Source organism: Numida meleagris, chromosome 11 (assembly GCF_002078875.1).
Source record: "Numida meleagris isolate 19003 breed g44 Domestic line chromosome 11, NumMel1.0, whole genome shotgun sequence".
Lineage (NCBI taxonomy): Eukaryota > Metazoa > Chordata > Aves > Galliformes > Numididae > Numida > Numida meleagris.
Genome location: NC_034419.1, coordinates 5,463,952 through 5,488,060, shown reverse-complemented (window position 1 = coordinate 5,488,060; position 24,109 = coordinate 5,463,952). Strand labels below are relative to the sequence as shown.

At 39.4% G+C, this 24,109-nt stretch overlaps 2 protein-coding genes across 3 annotated transcripts in view; one reads left to right on the top strand and one right to left on the bottom strand.

Moving 5' to 3' along the window:
- HDAC11 (histone deacetylase 11) overlaps positions 1 to 11,011 on the bottom strand; it is a 45,419-nt gene extending 34,408 nt beyond the window's left edge. Inside the window, exons 1-2 of one of the 2 annotated variants that reach the window (XM_021409314.1) lie at positions 10,882 to 11,011; positions 10,048 to 10,190 (exon numbers count right to left, since the gene is read on the bottom strand). In XM_021409314.1, coding sequence (XP_021264989.1) covers positions 10,048 to 10,127 — 80 coding nt within the window. In that variant the 5' untranslated portion in view covers positions 10,128 to 10,190; positions 10,882 to 11,011. Of the gene's footprint in view, positions 1 to 10,047; positions 10,191 to 10,483; positions 10,566 to 10,881 lie in introns of those variants that run through there. The other variant, XM_021409315.1, reaches the window with a different exon arrangement.
- The window catches only part of NUP210 (nucleoporin 210), a 61,546-nt gene continuing 48,102 nt past the window's right edge, over positions 10,666 to 24,109 (top strand). Inside the window, exons 1-5 of the mRNA XM_021409291.1 lie at positions 10,666 to 10,886; positions 18,496 to 18,632; positions 19,211 to 19,342; positions 21,635 to 21,731; positions 23,670 to 23,820. Of these exons, the coding sequence (XP_021264966.1) occupies positions 10,732 to 10,886; positions 18,496 to 18,632; positions 19,211 to 19,342; positions 21,635 to 21,731; positions 23,670 to 23,820 (672 nt within the window). The 5' untranslated portion in view covers positions 10,666 to 10,731. The remainder of the gene's footprint in view (positions 10,887 to 18,495; positions 18,633 to 19,210; positions 19,343 to 21,634; positions 21,732 to 23,669; positions 23,821 to 24,109) is intronic.

Sequence of the window (24,109 nt, the reverse complement as noted above, 5' to 3'; positions counted from 1 at the left end):
GTGATGTAGTCCAAGGATAAATACTCTTTACCTCTTTCTAATTCTGGCACAGTACATGCTAATTTGACCGCTCTAGAACAGGATCCTACTTCCTGGTTGTCTGCCTTGGAACACTGAATTGTTTACCCGCTTTGTTAATTATTAGACAATCATATTTCCCTACTGTTTGGATAAAAAAGGATGGAAGAGATAGCCAGGGGGGCGAGGGAGGGGGGTGAAAAACAGCTTCATGTGAAGACAAAACTTCGGACACCTCCTGCTTTTCAATATCAGATACAAATTGTTGGTTCATTCATCAAAACCCAAATACGTACATCATACAAAAAGCTACGTTTCGGTAGTTTGCAAAGTAAATCTGTCCATTTAACTGCATTATTAAAAGAAGTATGCAAGATCCATTTGTAGTAATGTAACTAAAATGCAATCAATGTGATTTATTACTGATGTAAGCTAATACGCTAGGGATTTGCTCCTTTATTAGGCAAAAGGGCAACATTAAGAGATTAAAAGTAAATGACAAGTTGCAACAAAATGCAAATGCATAATATATGTAAATACATAACCAGCAATAGCCAGGTGTAATTTCAGTTCACTAGCCTGAACTAGGCTTGTGGGTCAGATAAGCTGTTTTGGGGAGTGATGTTTTGTCTCTGAGTCTCTAACATGTTAAGAAAATGAAAAAATAGAAATGAAAGTACGTTTAAGTACTGAAAATGTTTAAAACACTCATGCTTTGCTTTTCAATTGATTACATTCCCATCTGAAAGAAAAGTAGGTTTATCTGGTTCAAAAGATGCCTTTCTTGTCTTTCTAAGGGGAAAAGCGTGGGGTCTTTTTGTTTCTTATCCTTAACCTTAGTCTGAATGTGTACCAACCCAGTACCAGTGCAACAGAGTGCAGAATCTGTAGCAGGACTTGATCACTCTATGCAAAATGCCAACATTTTGCTATAGCAAACACAGTTAATCACATGAATTCCAGGCTGTATACCTACTTTTCAGATACACTTATTTCACATCTCTGGATCAATTTAAAGCAAAAGATGTAATTTAAATATAACAATTCCCAGAGCTTGCAGTGTACAAAATAAGTGCATACATAAATCTGCTGAGAGGCAAATTGCCTGTAATTATAATGATGCAATTTTAAAAAAGAATTTGGGAAGTCAATAAAATATTTAGTTCCGTTACAGATGGTTATTGCACTGAAGAAATATTTTGAGCTCTATTTAGTTTCTTTTAATTAAATGATGTCCTTTACAAGAAGATATAGGATTAAGAAAAGGGCACAATTAAGAGACTGAGATATTGCTTAATATTTGAATTATGAAGCATATGTTATTTTTGCAAATATAGTACTTGCACATGCACATAGTCCTGCAGTATAACTAATCTCCTTAGTTCATTGTGAGATGAAACTCAGACATAAATTGGAAGGAAAAATGGTTATGGGGCTTACAGTGTAATTTTTCTCAGTAGATTTGCATTATAGTCCTTAAAACTAAGCAGATGCAAGATCAGATCTGAAAGGAAATTCCTTGAGCATCAAATGTATTCAGAATTCAATAAAACAAAGTACATAGTTTTACAAAGCTACACAAGTGCAGGGTTGTTTGTTTACTTATTTGAATTCTAAATTAAAAAAACAGCTCTTTATTATTTATACAGAAAAATCTCCTTTGTTGTCTGTTTTTTACCAAGCGTTTTTCAATTTAAAAGGGTCATTTCATTCTAATTTAGTCAAACATTAGTGAATAATTTAGTACCTTTCTCTGCCACCCTGTCCTATTAATTAGTTAGAACCAAAAAGTTCAAACTTTCAAACAATAACAAATATTTACTCAAATAATTGGTAATATTCAAAGACTCAAAGCTGTTACAACAGTCAGTTATGAGCAAAGATCATCTTTGTGAAAAGAAAACTAATTAACGAAAAATATTTTTCATCAATTTCAGTATTTCCAAAAGCCTAGGCCTTCATACAATGTACTACTGGGAATCTATCTGTAATTTCATTTGGCAAACACAAAAGCTAGATTTCCCCTCCTTGTAACTAATTTGGAACAGTACTGCATAGAAATAAGGAGAGAAAAAATCACAAAGAGAAACTACGAGCTGCAGAGTTTTTAAGACAGCATGGCAACTCTGGGGCTCTCAGCTGGGACACTTAGAGGGTTTTACAAGTTTTAAATAGAACGCCACAGTGGTAAAATAAGTTAATATTCATCTGTTTCATCCAAGTTCACCCACTTTTTTACAAGAGAAAAGCAAGAACAAGTGTTCCACAGTTTCGCAGTTCAGGGGAGACCAACTTTTTAAAACGGCATGAAAACCTACTGCTAAACATCTTTCTATGGCTTTGGTTTGAGGGCAAACACTACTGCAAAGGACTATTTGGTATTTCCATTTGAGAAGATTAAAATACTTGAATTTCACTTTGTAGCAGAGTGCAACTTATAAAAGCATCTAGCCTCGTAGAATCACTGTTGCTTATATCATAACTAACCTTGTCCCTAACCTTAGCATGTGTAATGCTAATGAACTTACAAGTTGATCTTCCTGTCTCTTTATCCCCTGATTAATACACTCGTTATGTGATAGAGCTGATCTGAGATAGTGAGAACATCCTCAAAAGGAATCAAAGCCAATTAAAAAAGCAAGTTGGAGGGAAAACGGAGAAAACAAATGTGTCACTGGGATCCCAAGAGAAAACGTGTATAAAGAACTTAAAAAACAGCACCACCAAGATGCCAGCTAGTTAGGAGAAATAAAATGGAAGAACGATGCTGATGCGCGCAGCGTGATCACACAGGAATACAAGCAGACTGATGAAATCTTGCAAAGAGCAGATCTTTTCTTCATAGAGCAACAGAAATCTGTTCATGAGACTATCACAAAATGGCACTGTGCTCAAGGCCAGGCTGGACGTGGCTCTGGGCAGCCTGGTCTAGTGGTTGGCAACCCTGCACTCAGCAGGGGGGTTGAAACTCAATGATCTTTGAGGTCCTTTTCAACCCAGGCCATTCTGTGATTCTATGATTCCAACTTTACCAAGCATGTGTTATAACAACAGGCTTCCAGCTTCTTGCATCAGAAACAAAACAGACTTGAACAGGGACTTCCAAATTATTGAGAAATGGCCCTATCTTAATTGGGATGGAATGACCCTAGCGTATTGTGAATTTTTACTTTGAACTGGAACTAATATTTTGCTATCGTGTTGTATCATTTTTATGCTATTTCTTTTTGTATTACAACACCTTATGTAGATTTTGACTACTACTGAGCATTGAGAAGAATTTCTACATTGTGCTGGGCGTTCTTTTTGCCTTTTGGAGTTAGGGATAAGTTAGAACAGGGCCACGCATACAAGCAGTTCAGAATTTTCATTCTAATGTGCACTAGGCTACATTTGTCAATGTCTGATTGTCATCAAGCATTATGCTGCCAATTTGTCTACCTCTGTTTGCATGAAGTTCCTCACAGCCTCCTCTTATAAAGACTTACGCTAAATAATTGTGTCATCTGCAAATCCTGCTGACCTCATTTTTTTCTTCTACCCTTCATTTCTGCCTTTCCAGATAATTAATGAATATATTAAGTACTAACTATAACACAGATCCTTGGGACATACTAATATTAACCTCCCGCTAAATTGAAAACTGACAGCCTAATGAATTAAATTCTCCACATAAGAATGGTGTTGCAATAGAAATCAGAATGACTTGTGCTTCATCCCTAACCTGAAGAGGAAAAAAAACAAACATGAAAACAACTTCTACAAGTACAAGCACCTGCAGTTGGTACTGAACGTTATGACACTCATGAAAAAACAGGCTACTGAGCACAGAGATTTATGCATCTAAGAGCTACTGTCCAGAATTAAAGAAGCTGAAAATACCTTAATAAATAAAAACATCTGGTCTCTGTACAGCTCCTTCACTTGCTGTTTGAAGAATCATTTAGCAATCAATAGTACCTCAAGCATTTTTCACCTACAAGACTGTTAAAAGTACTTTGGCAGAAATATCCTTGCAACCCCAAACCTTACTCTTGAGTATATAAAAGAATCATATATTCAGAAAGGACAATCTATAGATTTTAGAGCTAATTTGAACAAGATGGTGCAGTCAGACCTTGTACTTAGATCTGTACAGTAGATTTTAACGCATACGTATTGTATTCTGTTGTATATTGCAGCACCTCCTGCATTTTCTACTATCATTCCACTGCAGTAATCTAAATCTTCTCTGGAAGAACTCATTATTGAAATAACAGAAATTGTGTTATGTTCCTTCAAGGTCAGCAAGAGGTCCTGAATTTTTCTGTACTTATGCAATCTTAGAATGGAAAGTAAATTCTAATTTTACGTTTGAAATGCACGTTATATACTGCAAACATACATGGACAAATACAGAAGTATCTTGCTGAGCAGACAGGTACAGAAGCCCTCTAGAGTGGTGTGGACTCACTTTGAACTTTGCGTGCAGTTGTGGGTCCACAATATAAAAAGGATGTTAAGATACATGAACACATCCAGAGGAGGGCAACAAAGCTGTTGAAAGAGCTGGAAGGCACATCCTGTGAGTAGAGGCTGTCAGACCAGACAAAAGGAAAAAATTCTTCACCATAAAGGTGGTCAAGCACCGCAGCAGGCTTCCCAGAAGAGGTTTGTTCCCTACGCGTGTTAGTGTTCAAGAGGCATTTGGATAATGCCATCATTACCAGTGCTAGGATAAGCAAAGTCAAAAGACTCTGCTCAAAATACTTCTGCTGGAGAATAGAAAAGATGCTGGAGCATAATAAATTGTGCCGTGTTGGTGTTTAAAGAGTAGAAAATAAGAAACCAATTCAGTGTTAACATCTAAAAAGACACAGAACTATTGTACTTGATTGCCCATTTAAAATTTCTGAGGTGTGCATACCATAATATGAAAGCAAGTAACCTTGAAAAGATCATAATTCATTTTCCTTATTACCATTACCTAAGTCATTAAACATATTCATATGCCTATTTATATATTTGACTAATTATTTTCAAGATTTAAGATTTCTGTGATTTCCTAAATTTCCCTGATGTATTTAAGGGGAAACAAAGGTTGGGATTTTTGTTTGTTTGTTACTCATCTATTTCTTGTGAATTCTCATCACTCATGCATTCATCCTGTTGTTCAGTGAATAGCTCATTAATATGATTTCAATCTCTGTATAAAGGCACATGGAAAAACACTATTATGTAACACTTTGAAAAGAGCTATAAATAGGCTTCTTTAATAACCATAAATTTACATTAGAAAGGTAGATAAACTCCGATGTTAAAAACGTTTATTTTTATCTGATGTTACTGTTTCATAATCTCAGTATTATCAGACACATCCTGAATAATTTGTAAGTTCTTGGCGTTTTATACTATCTGGGAAAGTCTTGCATAGCAAATGGATTTATACAATAGGAATAGAGATTTATAAAGAGTTACATTTCTCTTCTGAGACTCAGTCACACTTACCTGGTACACATTTAAAAACTACCCATGGCATCCAGGACAGACTAGATATAGCAACGAATTATAGATTTGGCTCTGATTTAGCTCATTTTTCTAAAGACAAATGGTCCCTTCCAAATAACTTGAAAGAAACCAACTTTGCTGGAATTTAACGCTCTTTCCTTATTACCATTAACTGGCTGCCTTGATTTTAGTAATTTCCCGACTTTATGCCTTCCTTTGGCCAAACATCTTCTCATGATGCAGCTTGGAAAGAAAATACTGGCAGGCATAACCAAAGTGTTCAGTTTCATAGTTGCTATAAATCCATCTTTAGTTCTGTAGGGAACAGCTGTAAGGTTCAGAGTATGTTCTCATAAAATCTTCAATATGCGTACGAAGACACAAAAAGTCTAATACAGTAAATTTAACATGATAATTCTACTAGCAGAGAAAGAAATAAAGAAATAATTGAAAAATGAACGTTGTTTTATATACTCTGTGTCTATGACACCTATTTTAAAGTAATGAAATGTAATGCACTCTCTTGAAATTCAATCTCTGTAGGTAGACAGAAGCAGCAGAACAGAGACCTAACAGAGGCAGGTACCTAAACCAGGCTCCTCTGACAGCAGGACGGATGCACACTCAGTGAGAGTTCTGCCAGTCAAGCTTAGCAGCTGTGTATGCACATTGATAAGATCCTTCATATAGTTTTAAAATAATGGATGGCTGTAACCAAACACCCAAATACAATGATCTGTGAACTCCTAATTCCCACAAGCACTGCCATAGTAAGAAGGGATGCCTGTTACAATCTATTTTTTTTTTCTCTTGAGTGGTTAAGTACATTTTCACATATAGGACTACTTTAAATACTTCCATGACTGGTGCTTCTTTGATGGAGATATTTTACAGGGCTCTGCAGCTATGGGAATGGAACCAAATAGCAAACTAAGCAGGAAGAAAGCAAAGCAATGAAAGCTATAGGAATAGTCAGCCAGGAAATACACATAAAGCACTGTGCTTTGAGAACATAGATGAGTAAAACAGACATAATGGGGGTAGCTCAAGTGTTATCAGATGTGGCCTGATAAGGAGGAAATTGACCTTCTTTCCCAGCTATTTTACAGGATATAATTTTACTCTTCTTAAACAACAAACATCAGAAAAAAAAAAAAAAGGTTCTGATATTCTCACACAAATGTACTACTAACAGACCACTTTCTTTCTCCAACTCTATTAACCTACCCTTTTCATTTCCTACTCAGCTTGGTGTGTCTTCTTTGGATTCTCAACCAGGGAATCCACATCCTTAAAAGAACAGTCTTTTCATTACATTACAATTACTTGGTTGCCTCTCTTCAGACTTCAATTTATTTGAAAGGTTCATGAGGGCAACGGTGCAGAATTTTTTTCATTGACCTACTGTGTGAACTCTGATTTTTCCAGTTTCGTGAAACTGTCCATACAATTAGACTGTACCCAATGCATTCACCTGCTCCTACAGCACAGAGCCCTATATTGTTAACACATACAGATATATCTGAGGAGGATATGGTTGAAAGTGTCCTATCAGTAATACTAAGCTTGAACAAGTATAATTTAATATAATCTTCCAGACCTCATTGTGTTACTTTGCTGGAATTTAACCTTTTGAGTTGCAATTGTTCACACTTGGTATTTTGTTTAGAGCTACTTTTGAAGATTTAAAATAGTTCACACATTTTAAAATATGAAATACCTGAAAATAAAGGCGAGTGTTCTTTGGCTAGGGTTTTTTTTTTTTTAAAAAAAAAAAGTAAACTTTTCTTCCAAAGCTGATGTTTTCTTTGGTCAGAATTTGGCAGATACTCAGGCTTCGATTCAGGAAAGCATACAGATACATACTTAGTATCCACAACAAGTTGGTTCAACCTACCTAAACATAAGCCTTGCAAGTAGTTGTACTGCTAAAATAGGACACGTGTTGTATACCCCTGAGATCTGAGGCAGAGGAAAAGCTGAGGCAATTCTAAGAGAAGACAAGTGAAAAAATTCTGCATCAGCACCTGGTATTTGGTTGTTTTCTCAGTGTATTTCGATTGCCTCTTAAATTTCTTTAAAATGCAGTTCTATTCTGTCTCAGCTGCTTGGAGAATAACTGTTTGTTGTTTGCCTTTATCCTTCTCACAGCTAAGCAGCTCATTAAAAGCACTACCCATTATCATTCAGTAATTGCATTCTTTGTGACCAAAAAATTTCAAATTTTGCTCGTCATCAGACTTACTTTTACATGCATATCAATGTATACACCTCACTTCACAAACACATCTTTCCTGTTCCTATTGTCTAACACGCCAGCTAACCACCACTCCACGTGAAAATATTTCTACACTCTTTGTAGTGCCATTTCAGCCTGAGAAAGGTGTGCTGACTCTGTACTAGTCCTATCACTGCAGTACAGAAAAAGAAATCCAAGCACCGCAGCAACTATACTAAGTCAACCAACAAGTTTAGTAACTTCTCAGAGTGGGCAGCAAGTCTGCCTCCTAACCTATTTTTTTCCAAACCAGTCTCTAATACTAATGCAGTGCCACAATGCGTGACTTTCAATTTAAGTCAGTAGAATACTTGCTTCATAATTCTACTGTGTAATGGAAATTGCTGAGTTGCTCATCAATGTCTCCTCCATAATGCACTTCTTACAATAGTTTTGAAAGCTTTTGAGTACATATTTACGTCAGACACTTAATTGCTTCAGGTCTTAAGTGCACATTAATGTTGCTTATGAAATATTTTAAGTCACTCAGGTCTAACTATATGAGAACAACAATCTTCCAGTAATACAGAATAGTTACTCATCATATACTGCAGACTAAGATACTCTCCGATTGCGAAACCAATTTTTGACAGCTAGGAAGTACTTTTTATCACCTCCTACAAAGCAAAGTACTCACTATCTACTCCTTAGCTACACTATTGTAATTACACTGTAATTGATTGTAAACATAAGGTATTGATTTGATCATAGGCTATTTTATCCCATCCCTCCCTACTATCTGAGTCTTTTCTGAGCTTATCTCCAGAACACGTCTGTGAAAGAAGATTATGAACTGTGTGACAGTCAAAGAAAAAGAAGTGTCTGTTTTTTGGGAGCAATTTAGTGTGTAGTGCTTTGATTTGCCAGAACTTTTCATATTGTTGTAGCAATCAGAAAGACCAACATGATGGAAAAGGTGTTACAAAAGAGGCGGAAGGACTAGAACGATAGCAAAGTGCTACAAAGGAAGGGAGGTAGATTGCTCACCCATATCAGAAGATTCTGGGTTCACAGGGAAAAGCTTCCACTGAGGAGAGATCCTTCCTCAAGGGCAGTCAGCCCTTAAATGAGGCCTGGTGCAGGTGAATTACCTACACCTGTGCTTCCAGGGCTGTCTGGCTCTTTCCTCCAGGTGCTCAATCAGTGGTTCAGGCCAGGACTCAACAGTTCCCATACAATCGTAAATATTTCTGGGCCCAGTTTGCAGTGACTTACATTGCAGCTGTGAAATTCAGCTCTTCTCTAAAATCACGCCATTTCATTACGTGCATTCAGAAAATGAGCAATATACAAACAGAAGCTGCAGTGAGAAGTGAACTGTCCAGCACACCACAGTTCCCTAGGACAGAATAGGGAATAGTCTGATAACTAACACACTACAGCTGAATCAATCCTGGAAAAAAAGTATACTGTTAGATAAATAAAATGTCCTGTGTAAGTTTACTTGCTTAGAATAGATGAGAACCAGTTAACTTGACTATGCAAATTGTAAGCGGGCAATAGGTCAGCACGTCCCTGGATGGCATCCAAACTCTCTAAACAGAATTCAAATACTTTAAAATCAAGATGATTCTTCCCTTAATGTCCCTTATCTCACTGAATACTTAACAACTCTCTTTAAGGCAGACATTCCCTACACAACTTCATTCACAATGTAAGTGATTAATTCAAGGAGCTCAACCTCTCTCATGTACTGAATGGTAAAGAGAACCTACCATTAAACGTATGGTGAAATAATTATACATATGAGTGAACACTGACAATAAGGTAAGATTGCAATATCAATCTGGCTTTTAACTTACAAAATATGATGTTTTTTACAGAGTGCTTTGAAGTGTGTCCCAAACTTCTAAAAAATCAAATGAATAAATACAGAAATTCCATCATATGGAACCATAGTTATCCCTACGTACAGCAACCATTCATTTGAAGTTTTCAGCAAAAAATACCCACAACAAAGTGAAATGAATGCTACAATATTGTCCTCTGCTTCAAAGTCCAATAAGTACCTTGTGGTAAAGTAAACATTTCACAAGGTGTTTACAAAACATGAGGAAAAAAAATATTACATTGAAACATGTGCTTCCTAGATTCCATTTCAGGCTCTGAATACTTAAATAATTACAGATCTATCAGTGCTAGTTAAGACTTCTCTCTCTTCTTTCTGCATTGTCCTACTTCCCGTGCTGTCCTACCACACTTCTGAGCGCTACAGGAAAAGGTCAAGCCAGCATAAGGCCAGCTGACAAAATCCACCTACTTACTGTGCTCCTTGGAGGGGCTCCAAGCTGCTCAGACTACAATCGCTGCTGCATTCACCTGGCTTGCAGAGTTCACGTCCCATGGAGTTCCCTTTCTGGCTTCCTTGACCTCTTTCTGCACTTTGGTCTGTGTGCCACTTCTCTACCTATGATATGAAGAGTACAGGAAAATAAGTCTTCCTACTTGAAATACATAGAAAGGATATATTTGAAGGATATAGAAAACATGCTTTTATCACAAAAGTACTGCTGTTTAGCCTAGCTGTTAGCAGCACTGTAAGTAGCACAAGCTGCACAGTGACAGTAGAATACATAATGATACGTAATGTAAATGTTGAGAGGTAATACCTCAGCGGTGTTTTTGAACCGGGGGGAGGATTTAGTTTGTGTTTTTAATCGGTAAAGTCTATTTTAACCCAATCGCCCCACACCTCCGTACCTCCAGGCGATCTGCCGAGGCACAACGAGCCCCTTATCGACCTCAGCCATGCCCCGGGCTCGGCACCGCCCGCAGCCACCACCTCAGGGCGGCAGGGCAGGGCAGGCCCGGCCCCCCTCCTCTCCACTCTTCGCCCCCTCCGCCCCCCCGGGGCGCCGGCCCGCCCTGCCCCGCCGCTGACGTCCCTCCGCCCGCAGCGCACTGCCGCCCTTTCCCGCCCCCAGCGGCGGCGCTCCCCGTGGCGGAGCATGGCTCCCCCCGCGCCCCGGGCGCTGCTCCTCCTGCTCCTTTTCCACCGCCTCGCCGCCTCCTCCAAGCTCAACATCCCCAAAGTGCTGCTGCCCTTCACCCGCGGCACCCGCGTCAACTTCACGCTGGAGGCCAGCGAGGGCTGCTACCGATGGTGAGTGCAGGTGCCGCCGCCGCTCTTTGTCCGCCGCTTCTCCCGGCTGCACCTGCGGCGTTCCCTCCGCCCGGGGGGAGCACGCGCCCCGACCTCCCGGCGCCGCGCGGCGCCGTGCCGCTGCGGGAGCCGCGCTGCCAGGCCGCCCGCCACGCGGGCTCACGTTGCTTCGGCGCTCCGCCCGCTCCCCGTGCAGAATCCCCGAGGGGACAGGCTGGGCGGCTGCTCGCGGGCTGTCGCTGCTCGTAACGTGCGTCGCACGCGCTCTCGGGAGGGGCTCCGTGCGGGGAGAGGCGGAGGAGGCCCTGCGGAAGTTTCCCGCCGTGGTCGGGCGCCTCGTGCGCCATGTGCGTCCCCGGCCGCCTCGTGTCCCCAGCGCTGCCCTGCTGCCCACACGCGTCCTCACACAGCGGCCTTGTTGCCACACACGCAGCACAGGTGCGGGCACACCGCCCCGGCCGCACGCCCCGTCACCGCTGAGTAACGAGGCACCGATGGGTCCGGGTTTGGTTACCAAGGTGAAGGAGGGACTGAACAAATAGCAATTAGCTCAGCAAGTGCAGATTTAGAAACTGCCACGGCCTTCGTGTTAAATGAGTGTTATCAACTCCTTATCCTCTCTTTAATATGCCTAAACTATAATTTGGATGAACAGGAAGCTTCCGCTGAAGAAGCTGTGGCAGCCAGGATGTGTTCAGATGAGGCGGGACAGGTGCTGGCAGCTTGCAGTTGTTACTTGGTAGCTGACCGTTACTGAAACACATTTTTTAGGTCGATGTTTTTTTCACTGTATCGGTTTATTTGTGCTACTGCATTTCCCATCCCTGTGTAGTTCCAGGCTTGGGTCTGTGGTAACTCAGGTGCTGGAGGAGGCTCACGTATTGGAGCATCAAAAGTTGGCTGGGAGCAAGTTAGTAGATGCAGCTGCATGTGGGGATGTAATATTCTTATATGGACTGCTTTAGTGACAAAGTGCAGGGATTTTCCTTTCTGTAGTCTTAAGAGGTAACTGAGCCCCTTAAAGGCTTTGCTGTTGTTGGTGAAGTACGTTCTAGAAAGGTGAAAACCAGCTCATCAGAGCACTAGTAAAGTCTGGGAGGTGTGGGCAGCCTTCCCTGTTCTGCCAGTGGCCGGCTGGCTGATGCTGGGCTGGCTGCAGCCCTTCCTGCACGTGCCAGACACTGTCAGAAGTATGTGGGTGTCTGTACATCACACTAAGGTCTGCAGATGGAGGGGTAAGACTGTGCTCTAGGGTAATGCCAGATTTGGTCCATTAGGGTGATCCACAGGCATTTCAGAGCATGGTACGGTGGTTTGCCATGGGTCATGTCCCCTGTGCAGATGGGTTCAACAGGCTTTTCCATCCTCTCCCTCTGTATGCCTTCAGAAATGGATTCTGGTTGAGAATTAAGGAACCTATACCAGCTTCACACAGAATGCCATCATTTTCTCTACTGGGGTTGTAAACGTGTATTTGCTCACTTCTGCTTTGCAGGCTGGCAGGATGTGGGTGTTAAAACTCAACGTGTGTTTGCAAAACCATCAGAAGGAAGCAGTAGCTGTGTGTGTGGGACTGAGCAGAAGCAGTAATGCTCATCGCGTTGCTCTGATTGTGTTTGCTAGACTGCATCTGCATCTCTCTTTCTGCAGGCCTGGAGCTGTAGGGTATTAGAAAGAAATACAGACTTTGCAAGGGCAAGTCTATATTGACCTGCTGTACTTTCTTGAAAAGGCTGTTGGTAGTAGCTGCTAATGGAGAGAGGCCATTAAACTGCAGATGTTTGGAAGTACCAGATATAATCAGCGCGGAGGTAGTGACTGTATCTGTAAAATGAAGGTTAGGTTTCCATGTGTAAAAGCAGCAATTCAGTGAGGAAATGGTATGTTTTGGGCTGTTCGTGTGTCTGAGGAAGGGACTGAGGTTGCCTAATACAGGTGATTGTAGAGTGGGAGGTAGCATATGAATGCTGTTCTCATGTTATCAGCATCTGTCTTCCAAAGTTGTCCTTTGAGCATTTGAAGCACTGCATTAGTCATGCCAAGCATCCAGAATCCATGCCCAATTTCTTGAAAAATCAGTCTGTGACATGTTGTGACTTAATTTCTTCCAGTTTCCCTTTGGAGCTTATCTTTCCATGTTTACCTCTGAAAGCAGGAGATTTCCAAAATGACCATTGTGATGCCTGAAAATTCCACAATTTTTTTTTTTTTTTTTAAGATGCTTGTTGCTTTCAGGACTTTGGGTTGCCTTTATGCTCTTTTTGTCTTTTTTTTTCCCTCTTTTTTTGTCTGGTAAAAGCTTTATTTTCAAGCATACAGTTTTCCTATCTGTAAATTTTGTACATAGTACTATCTTCTGGGATAAAACAGCCTGTGTGGATATACTCAGCACTTAAATCACATTTTAATTTATCCTTTAATTACCTTAAGCCTGAAATTACAGCTGGCAGAATGAAAGCATTGAGAAGCAGAATTCTCTCCTTGAAATCTGCCTCACCATAATAACAACTGGAGAGAATGGAAAACAGAAACATTTTCCCTGAAGGTATACAGCATGGCATAGGGTATTTCTAGCAGAAGTTATCTGTAGCATCTAGATATGTTGCCACGTTTGTAACGGTATTATTTCATGTCTTTAGAATTGAGGTTTACGGTAAGAATCAGTGGAAAGTCGAGCTTCAGGAGTTAGCTTTGAGAAATACAACTGATTAAGTTTAGATCACTACAGTCAGTTTCCTTATGGAAAGGTTACAGGTATTCAAAGATGGTAACGGCTGTGTAATATTTGTTGCGAATGTAATGAAGTTGATTTCTCTTGAAAGGTTTTGTATGTGGTGCTGAGGCTGCTGCTGGCAGAATTGAAGCTGATTGCCCTCATGGCAGAGTGCTGGATGAGATGCAGTGACTCGGTGCTGTTTGGGCTGTCATGGATGGTACTTCCCAAGAAACCAAAGCCTATATGCAATGCTGCTGTTGCAATAGTTGGCCACCAAAGCTCGTTCTCCGACTCCTTATCTTGCATTTCTGTTACTGGTTTGTAAATTAGTCTTATCACTCCATGAGATATATCTGATGGTTTGCAGTAATAACACAGCAGGGTTGCCGACCAAGTCTGTAACCTTGTTTTGCTACTGACAGTCTAAAGATGTTCTGCTTTTTTGTCACTGCTGTTGTTTCCTGGATGCCTGTGTTAGCAGAAGTCTACAAAAGCCTTGTCTTAGATTCTGACTGAAAAATGTCTACTGCAAGACTGATTGTCATTTCCCTTGCTATAAAAAGACTCATTATGCAGAGATTGTTACTGCCTGCTGTTCTTACCCCTTCCTTTGGTTTCCACTTGGCCTGCATTTCCCTCTGGCAGGGCCACAGTAGTGGGAACCAGCTCAGGATCAGGCTGAGGTTGGGTACAGAGGCAGGCCGTGCTGCTGTGGCTCTGTCTGCACCACCAGCATATGGTGGCTTGAAACCAGACCGGGTGGCATGAGTGTCTGGCATAGTTGTTCTGCCAGAGCTGAAGATGTCCAGGAAGTAGTTGTGCCTTTTCTCTTAGCAAATGTATCAGCCTGCAGTGTAGATTTACTCTTGAAGAAGCTGCTTCTGAATCAGAGCACATCCTGCCTGGATGGGGAGCAGGCACTTGTGTTGCTTTTTAGTTTGGCAGCCACTGTTGCTGGGCACCTATGAATTGCTCTAAGAGTTTTGCTCTCTTCAGGTGTGGATCATCTAAGCTTGAAGGGTGTCTGCATATGACAAGGTTTACTAGGCTGGATAATCTGAAATAATGCAAAATGTGAAGTCTGTGTTTTGGAATGAAACTGCCATTTTTCACTTTATTTTCTATTTTGAAATCAGGCTAAGCTAATATCAGAAAAACTCGTGTAGGCAAACCTTTACTTGTTGCATTCTTTTAGTTACGTGTTTGCAGTTCAAAAACACCAAGCTGTCCAGCAGAGGGGCAGTGCAGCATGCTGATTCCCTTCCTGCAGATAGGCAAGAGGCAGGGATAAGCGCTTACAGTAAAATGCTTTTGGCCACCTGTTGATTTGACAAAGTATGCAAGTTGGCTGGGCTTCTGGGTTAGATTGTGAAAGCAATCACTACTGGCTTAACTCAGCCTCCTTTGAAGTTAACGTTCATGTCAACCCATCTCTTTATAAAATCTCATGAGCAAAAGCTTCATTCTTGTCTCATTTTCTGGTGTGTGATGTTTCCATTTGCCTTTAAAGCAGAACTGGATGGAGGATTTCTTGCCGCTTTTTGTTTTCCCAGTGCAACGCAAAGCATCCTATGAAAGGACTGAGTGAACAATTATCTCCCACTGGGTAGTTACAAATCCTTAAGATTTGAGGGAACTCTGCCAGATTCCCTCTGTGCTTTTTTTTTTTTTTTTTTTTGGAGTGGGTTCAGTTCCCATGTCTTTGGTTCTCTAGGAATATACATTTTATCATATAACTACAGTTGCCTGTATGCTGTTCTGTCCTGTGTGTTCTTTTTTGTATGCCAGCAGTGTTAGCTCCTAGAGTGGGCTAACACTGCTGGCATACAAAAATGAGCACAAGTAAGGCACCTGCTGCATTGGTCAATCTAGTCCGATGAAACTCTTTAAAATCTTTACTGTCCACTTTCTCTGGTTAGGCATTTGCCTATGTACATGAAACGAATTCTAAAATATTCAGTTCAGTTATGGTACATCTCTACAAAGGTGGATTTTTCCTCATTTAATCAGTTGCATTTAGTCCAAAGAGCTGACAAAGCAATGTAATATGTGGAAGCAATACAAATGAGTGGAGTTTTGCTAGACTTGGGGAAGTAATATTTGCCTTATCTTTAAACCAGCTGATAAGAAGATTATATTTAATCTTTGAAGTATTCATATGTGATATCACAGAGCAGTAAATAAAAATACAGGAATAGGGCTGGATAGATCTGTAGATGTAATCTTGCCACTCAGTTCTGTGTCCAAGGGAGAAAAGCTTATGAATGAAATGGAAATGAGCGAAAGGACTGGCTCTTAATTGCAAGTTCTGTCAGTTTCTCCGTAAGTAGGATTTTATTCATAGGGAAATAAATATTGGCTCTTCTCGTAGCTTTTTTTTTCACCTCCACCACAGTCTTCTTTCTACTACTCTCTCCCCTGCCTTGTTCTTTATTCTAGAGACTGATAAGAGATTGAGAGCTAGTGCCAGACATGCTTCCCATTGCTTGCTTCTCAGGATCTAATTTTGACCTCTGACAAGTGTCGCTTTCAATATATATCACACACTGACGTGCTGCTGAAGACCTGCTGTAAGTGGAAGATGATACAATTGGCGGTCTTTGGTGTCGTTTTAAAGTAGAAGTTTCTTGTCTGTCTAGGACACGGGAGCGATCCCTTTGTGTGTTGCAGCAGAGAAATGCCACTAATATATAGCTTATTTGATTATGCCTTATCCTTTCTGTGCTTGGCCCTGATTCAGACATACCTGAAGACAGTGTTTTTTTGATGTTGACAAATGATATAGACGGGTCATCAAATATTTTGTGATTGTGGTGTTTAAAAAAAACCAAGCAAACGAACAAACCAAAACAGACATCATGCAGATTGCTTTATGATATAAATCTCAGTAGGCCCTATGTCACCTTCCCAGTTCAGGTAATTGCCTCAGATGAGCAGGATCCTGTCAGTAATAAGATTAAAAATGCAGTGTCAACTAAGAGTTAGCCCATATCCAGCTGTAAAAGCTTAGAATTCTCTTTATAATTATATAGAGTTTATCTAAGTTTACAGCTAAAATTTAACTCAAACTATTGGTTTCTTTGTTCCTGGCTTTTTCTAATCTGAAAATTATTCTGTAATTCAGTTTAGTTCTATAACGCTACTATTAGTGCTAACTGTAGTTGTTATGTACTACATTACTTAATGATATATTATAAGAACAAATACAAAATACAGTGAAACCCCTGTTGTGTTGTAAACAATCAATTTCAGACTGTAAAAAAGCCGAATCTCCAATTAATCAAAAATTCTCATGGCCAAGAATATTAAACAATGCGAAGAACTCAGTAATAAAAGTCAATCCCATAGATACATGCTTATTTAAAAATGCCTGAATGCTTATTAAGTCGGATCTACATGCTCAGCGTAAAAAGCCTACATAAGAAAAGATTGCCTGGTTGTGAATAGGAATCTTGTTAATGAAACTTGCTGCATGTTGCAAACTGTTTCATGCTTGCCTAGGAAGCTACGGAGTAACAGAAAAATAACGAATTGGTTATTCTGAAATAAGTAGCTTTATAGCCAATTTGAATGTACTAATAAGATACAAACAAACCATTATTTTAGAAAGCAAACCATTATTTCAGAACCAGTGTAAACGCAGTATAAAAATATGTTCGTATTTGTGTGCATTGCTTAGGTATCTCGAATTAACAAATAAAATATTTTGAAAATTCCAGGTTAGCCATTATGACTGTTTCAAAGTCCTTTAAAGCTGGTCTTTCTCTAAGCAAAACATTGCTGGAGGCACACCAATATTATGAATTAATAATTCATTGAATTAATGGATCTTGCCCAAGATAAGCATGTTATAATGCTGTGCAGTGTCTAATGAACCTGTATGCCTCCAATTAGCAGGCACAATTAAAAATGTTCCAGCTGGGCTTTTGTGCCCTTGGATGACAAGCTTTTGGGGCCTTGCTGCCTGTACAGGTATAATAGGATAAAATCCAGACCAATATTCAGGGGATCAGAGAGATGGCACAGAGTTATTTTTGTTTCCTGTGAAGGAACGCAGTGTTCCTGTCTTACTGACTGCTTTGAGCTGAATATTTATTTGGATAAATAGATGTATTGTTTTGCATGCTTGGATTTGTCTCCCAAGTTGTGTTTTTGCCCTTACTCCAGTGCTTCCAAGCAAAGTGTCAGTGTTCGCCTGGACTGTGACTGTTATCGCTAAGAAAGCTGAGTGTATTGTGCTATTTTATGGAATAGGTACCCTTTTAGTCAACGAGAAGGTTGTCTTCAATCCTTTGGATTGGTTGGTTATACCAGTAATAGAAGTAAGTAAAATCAGCCTCTGCAGAGACAGGTGTGTATGGTACTGCTGTTGGTTTGCAACCCGCCTCCAACTCTTTGCTGATTTGAAAGGTATTTCCCGTAGATAACAGGTTAATGTTTTTGAACCTCCTTCCAAGGAAAGGTCAGAATCCAAGCAATGTCATCATCTTAACCAGGTGGGAATCTACTAAATGGTTTAGATTGCATTTGTCAGACAGCAAAATGGCTTCATCAGTACTGGCACAAATGATCAGGCCAGATAACTTTGGAAACAGCTGGAGATGGCTGTCGCAGGCTGAATTGCATCCACCTGTGAGGCTGTCACAACAGGGAGAACACTGCTTTTGTCTGCCTCAGCTCTAGTGGGCTTCTGGTCTGTGCTTTTCCCATCCTCAGCCCAAGCTTGCTTTTGCTGAAGTCCTTGAGGAGCTGTTGCAGTTCAGCTCCTGTGAAAGTCACATTCTTACCACTTAGCACATCTAATGTAAGGTATTCTGATAGCTTTATGCTAGCCTTTTGATTTCTATATAGCTGTAGTTTAAATACTGCTAATGCAACTGTGTAATATTGTAGGTCCTCCACCAGGCCAGAGGTTGCAAGCATAGAGCCTGCAGATCAGGGTGAGCGCCAGTGTTCGCAGAAGGCTGTTGTGCAGGCACGGTCCTCGCAGCCCACGCGTCTGACGAGTATCATCTTTGCTGAAGATACAAGTAAGTTCTAACTTTTGTAAGGTAATTAAAAAATAATAATAAATGGAGGTGATGGTTGAAAACAGTTTGTCCTTTAGAAAGCTGGAAACTGCCTTTATGCCTGTCAGGCAATATACCTGGTTAGTTTTTAGAATGATAGATATGCAAAAACAGATGGTTGAATAATTATCTTGCAGTCACTAAATCACATTGACGTAGGATTTTACGGTCTCTGGGTAGCAGTCATTAAGTTCTGTGGGATGTGAGCTGTGTCTGACAATTGTACTGTACAAGCTCTTAATATATACTCGGAGAAAATGTCTGTTACTGTTAGCATAGTTGGAAATGAAAAATGTTTAAGATCTGTTCTCAGTGAGGAAGGGAACTGTGAAAGAGGGAACTGCTTCTCTATCTTGTTTAGCCACGATCACCATTTGACCAAGAGTTTCTTAGCCAAGTTCATGACCTAATTTCACTTCCTTCATTGTCAGTGTCTTTCATCATCAGCTTAAATTCAAAGTGCATTTTGTCTTGTTACTGATGTTGTTTAGATGATGAGCACATCCAGTGCTACTGATTTCATGTGATTTCTCTTCAAGTGACTGGACAGGTTCTTCGTTGTGATGCTATAGTTGATATAATTCATGGCATACAAATTGTATCTACAACAAGAGAACTCTATCTTGAAGATTCACCTCTAGAGCTAAAAATTCAAGCTTTAGATTCAGAAGGTAAGCAATTTATTAGCACTGAAACACTTCATTGTCTGATATATTGAATATTAAAAGCCAAGCTGAGTAATCTAAATGTTCTCTGGATAACATACTCAATGATCTATTGATTTTGTTTAGGTATAAAACCTACATACTCAACTACCTGAATAGGAAAATCAAATGTTATTTGATTTCCAACATCTTTTCCTTGCCTTTTTTTTCCTTACTTGCCCAGGACAATTGACGCTAGTGCTAAGAGTATTTTTAAAAATTAGAATTTAAAGTCAGTAAAACAAAGATGTCAGCTGTTAGCAATTATACCTTCAGGTCGGGAGCAAGAATATAATGTCAGAAGTTGCAATACTTGTTCTATTGAAATGTCATGTTAGGATTTAACTAGGCTGAGGAATTTGAAGAAGTCAGTTTTACTTTTTTCTTTTTCTCTTTTTTCTTTATGACTGTGATAATCTAAAGAATTTTGTGAAGGGACGTTTTGAGTCTAACCAAACATCTAGCAGGATGTTCAGAGATGATGTTAAGGATCAATCACCAATCTCTTAACTATTATGGAAGCACTCATTATTGGGAGGTATAATTTAGGCTCATAAGTGTCAGTGCATGTGGGTTAAATCCATATTTACTAAGAGCATGAAGCTTCTGCTTTTTGTTCTGTCTGTTCCATCAGAAGGAACTATGGTACTGGTTTAGAAAAAATATGCTTTTTTCAACAATCTGTTTTTATGCACGCATGAACACTCTCGCAAACTAAATGATATTTAGGAGGACAGCTAGTGGAAAGGAAATGATAGGTGAAGTGGCTCTAAAAGCTTAAATTGTTCATTTAGGATAGTTAATGAGCCCATCATGAATCTGTTTATTTGTAAAACCAGCATTACCAGGTTATGTGTGGCAGTATGCTAATAGTGAGAAGTAATTTTCTTTTTATATTATGTGTGATACCAGATTCTTGGTTTGATATTTCTGCAACCTCTCAAGCATGCGTGGTGGACAAATTTCCCTTGGACGCTATCTGAGTTAGAGTTTGAACAGGAGCAATAGTTTAACAACCCAGTGAACCTTTAATTTGAGTGACTGAAAGAAGCTATTTGTTAGAAGCTTTAGGACTAAACATCCCAGTCTAAGCTTTGGAGATTGGAATACACTCAAAAGCTTTGAAAATCAGTTTCTTTTAATCAAAAAAAGTTGGTGGTTTGCACCCGGGAGAACTTTGGACATCTTGGACAGTGGAGTGTATTTCTCCGCTGCCCCTGTTATTGGAGTAAGAAAAAGAGTGTAATACAGCTTCACAAAGCTAATTCTTGTAACATTAAAACGTTAAACTTGACTACATGTTAAATAATCCAGTCCCAAGCTATTTTTAATTATATTGCCATGTATGTTTGGAGTTTTTTGTTTAAAATCCTATTTATTTGGGATTTATGGCTATCTGTAATAGGCTGTATAAAATGGGAAAGACAATGTAGTGTGCAAGTTGTATAATCCAGTCTTAAAATCTTTTTGTGGCTTCAGGATATCGTAAACCTTAAAGCGCAGGAATTTGAGAATACATTTTCTTTGATTCTTACTTTGGTGTAAATATGAATATCAGAGGGAGGAATACAATTTAAAACATACTTTAAAATATAGTAAATGCTGTCATTAATTTGTCTCAGTGGACACTGCAATTCAGAGCAAGACCTATGCTGAAATTATAAAATCCTTCAGATCAGCAGTTCATTATACTTAATTGTAATCATGAAAAATCTTTGCTTTCAGTCTGTTTATTCCATTTTGCTCCTTTTTAACGTTTACTGTTCTTCAGTCTTGTAGTTCAGTTCTGTAGAAAAGAGGTGTTCAAAAGCACAGCAGTATACGTAGAAAGTGTAGTTCATCAGTGCTGTGATCTCATGTTCCTCAAAAAGAATCTCAGATCCACATGTTTCTAAGTGAAAGATGTTTGTTTGTTTGTTTGTTTGTTTGTTTTTGCATCCTGCCACTATCCAAGAAATGGTAAGGTTTTTGTAGTCAAGGAGGTGGCTGGTGCCAAGGGTATCTTAGGTGCAGGTGTCTCCACCTATCCTCCATCGTTCAGCCCCTATCTAGTGGGTTTTGTGAAAAACAGAATAATCTTGAATTTGCACACGTCAGTAAAGCAAAATAGATTGTGAATTCTGTAGTTAAATACTGATGGAATACCAATGGTGTTCCTCTTTGGGATAAGAGAGAATTCCTAGAGAAAAAAAGCTTTGTTCCAGGAAGACTCTGTGGGTGTTAGTAGTTTTTGTTTTAATCTAATTGTTTGGTTTGTAGGAAACACTTTCAGCACATTGGCAGGGTTAGTCTTTGACTGGACGATAGTAAAAGACACAGAGGCTGATGGCTTCTCGGATTCCCACAATGCACTGCGGTAAGTTCATTTAAGATGTTATCAAATTAAAAAAAAAATTAAAAAAAATAGGTAAATCTCACGTCCTTTAAGTTTCTGTGTAAATCTTTCCCCGCTTCTAGGTAGTTAACCCAGTGAGCACCTAACATAATGCTTATGTGTTGGTTGGGGTATGTGTGTATGTATTTTTATTGTTTGTTTGTTTTAACTGTCTACTCAGCGGCCTGGTCACTTTCATCTCTATTTAATTTAATAACTGATAGTGTTAGTGAACAGACCAAGTATCTCTAATCCACTAACTAGAGAACTAATATTGTGGAAAAAATCCAGAAAGGGGCTCCTATTCCAGAAAGGGGCTCTCTCAACTCAAATTGCTTCAGGTGTCAGTCAGCACCCAGTTCTAATGCTGAAATAGCTTTCAAAGAACTAACCTTAAATGAGAATGGGCCAAGTGGCTGCTTGCAAGCTAGGTGCAGCTCACCGGCCAGATGAAATAACTGAATTCCATTGGTCAAAGCAATGGATAGAAAGCACTCGCTTTGTAGCTAAGTCATGATGCTTGGTTCGTTACCAATACTGGCTCAGAAAATAAATTGATTGCAATTTAGAAGTGCTCTTTTTTTTCCCCCAACTCATTAACGATTTCAGTGTTTTCCCGTGTCCTTCTATAATCAGGAAGTACCGTTCTGTCCATTTAAAGGAGGTAGAGTTTTTGCTCAGAAGTCAGAGAGCTCATCTGTGGCAGGAGCAGGAATAGAAATGAAGTTGTATGATTTTCTTTGTTCCTACATTTCTCACCAGATCACTGCTTGCCTTATTTTGTTCTTGGCTTTTTATTTATGTGCTCTGTCCTTTTACAGCGTTCATTTTATTATTCTAGTCTTCAGCTTAGAATAATGGAACTAAAATGGCTTCAAACAGAAACGTCAGTTTCCATATTTAATAAACTAGCTTAAGTTGAAGACTGCTTAACGTTTTTTCGTTGTAATCTGGGAGTTTTATCTTTACATTGACACCAGCACATTGGAAATAAAATCGTCAACCCTGGGATCCTGTTGTCTAACAATGCTGTGCTAGTATTCATTGCCTGAAGCGCTATGGTGAATTTCAACTTTACTTCATGTGAATGTTCTTAGCAAAAATGCCTCCGAGATACCATTGAATTTGAGCAGGCTGCATACACATGAAACATAGATTTTTCTCACAAAGCAGTTTACAGATTCCTACAGCGTTATTCAAAACCCTGACACACAGTGAGCTTGTAAGATTAAATAGATTCAAACTCATGTAGCAGCAGGTTCAGTTACTTCAGAAACAGGTTCCAATGAAATGTTTGTAGATTGAGGGACATACGTTAATGTGGGAAGTTATGTCTTCCTTTGAGGAATCTGGCTTTATTCACAAGATTATATATATATATATATATATATATATATATATATATATATATAATTTATAATATATATATAATATATATAATGTAGGGAAATCAGCTCTCTGAGAGAGTAGTTTTTTGTTGTTTGTTTTTCTTTCTTTTTTTCCTCATAGTCATTTATTAAAAGCATCCAAGCTTCTTTATATAGGTCAAAGTTGCGTTCTGGTTTGTTAGGCTGTTGCTTTTATAAACATAAGCTGTGGGGCCTTTCACATCTGCTGTTCCACAGTAATGTAGAGTTTTTTGCAGTCTACACCTACTGTAAAAACTGAGGGATCATTACAGACAACACGTGCAGTTTTCTGATACCTTTTGAAAGCCTGCAAACAAGCTTCAAACAAACTTTTATCAGTCGCGCAAATGAGCTGCAGATATGTTCAAGAATAAGTAAAATTTGGATATCTGGTCCCAGGCAGACATCTTAAATTTGCAAAAACCATGGAAAAGGCTGGGAATAGATGGTGGTGTTTCTGTATGGGTTTATAAAGAGTGGTTATTTTTTATGCTCACTTTCTGCCTTTCAGTATACTCAAGTTTTTAGAATCCACTTATATTCCACCCTCGTACATCTCAGAGATGGAAAAAGTTGCCAAGCAAGGAGATACAATTTTGGTGTCTGGAATGAAAACAGGGAGTTCTAAATTAAAAGCAAGAATACAGGAGAGTGTCTATAAGGTAAGAAACTTGCATGCATCATTCTGTTCTTTGAATTTAGTCTTACGGTCCACTGTTACAGGAGCGTACAGCTGTATTGTTTCCGATAATATCTGTTGCCGTTGTGGATATCAGCGCTGCATCTCACTCTTACTGGATTGACTCCATAGTCTGTGTCACAAAAGGTGCTAATTTTGTTCCCTGTGGAAGGGTTGGGCTTTGATGCAGTTACCTTGGTGTAGCTGTCTTATCCTGCACAAGTGCCAGAAATTGTTTCTAAACCTGACTCTACAAAGGCCCTATGGCAGAG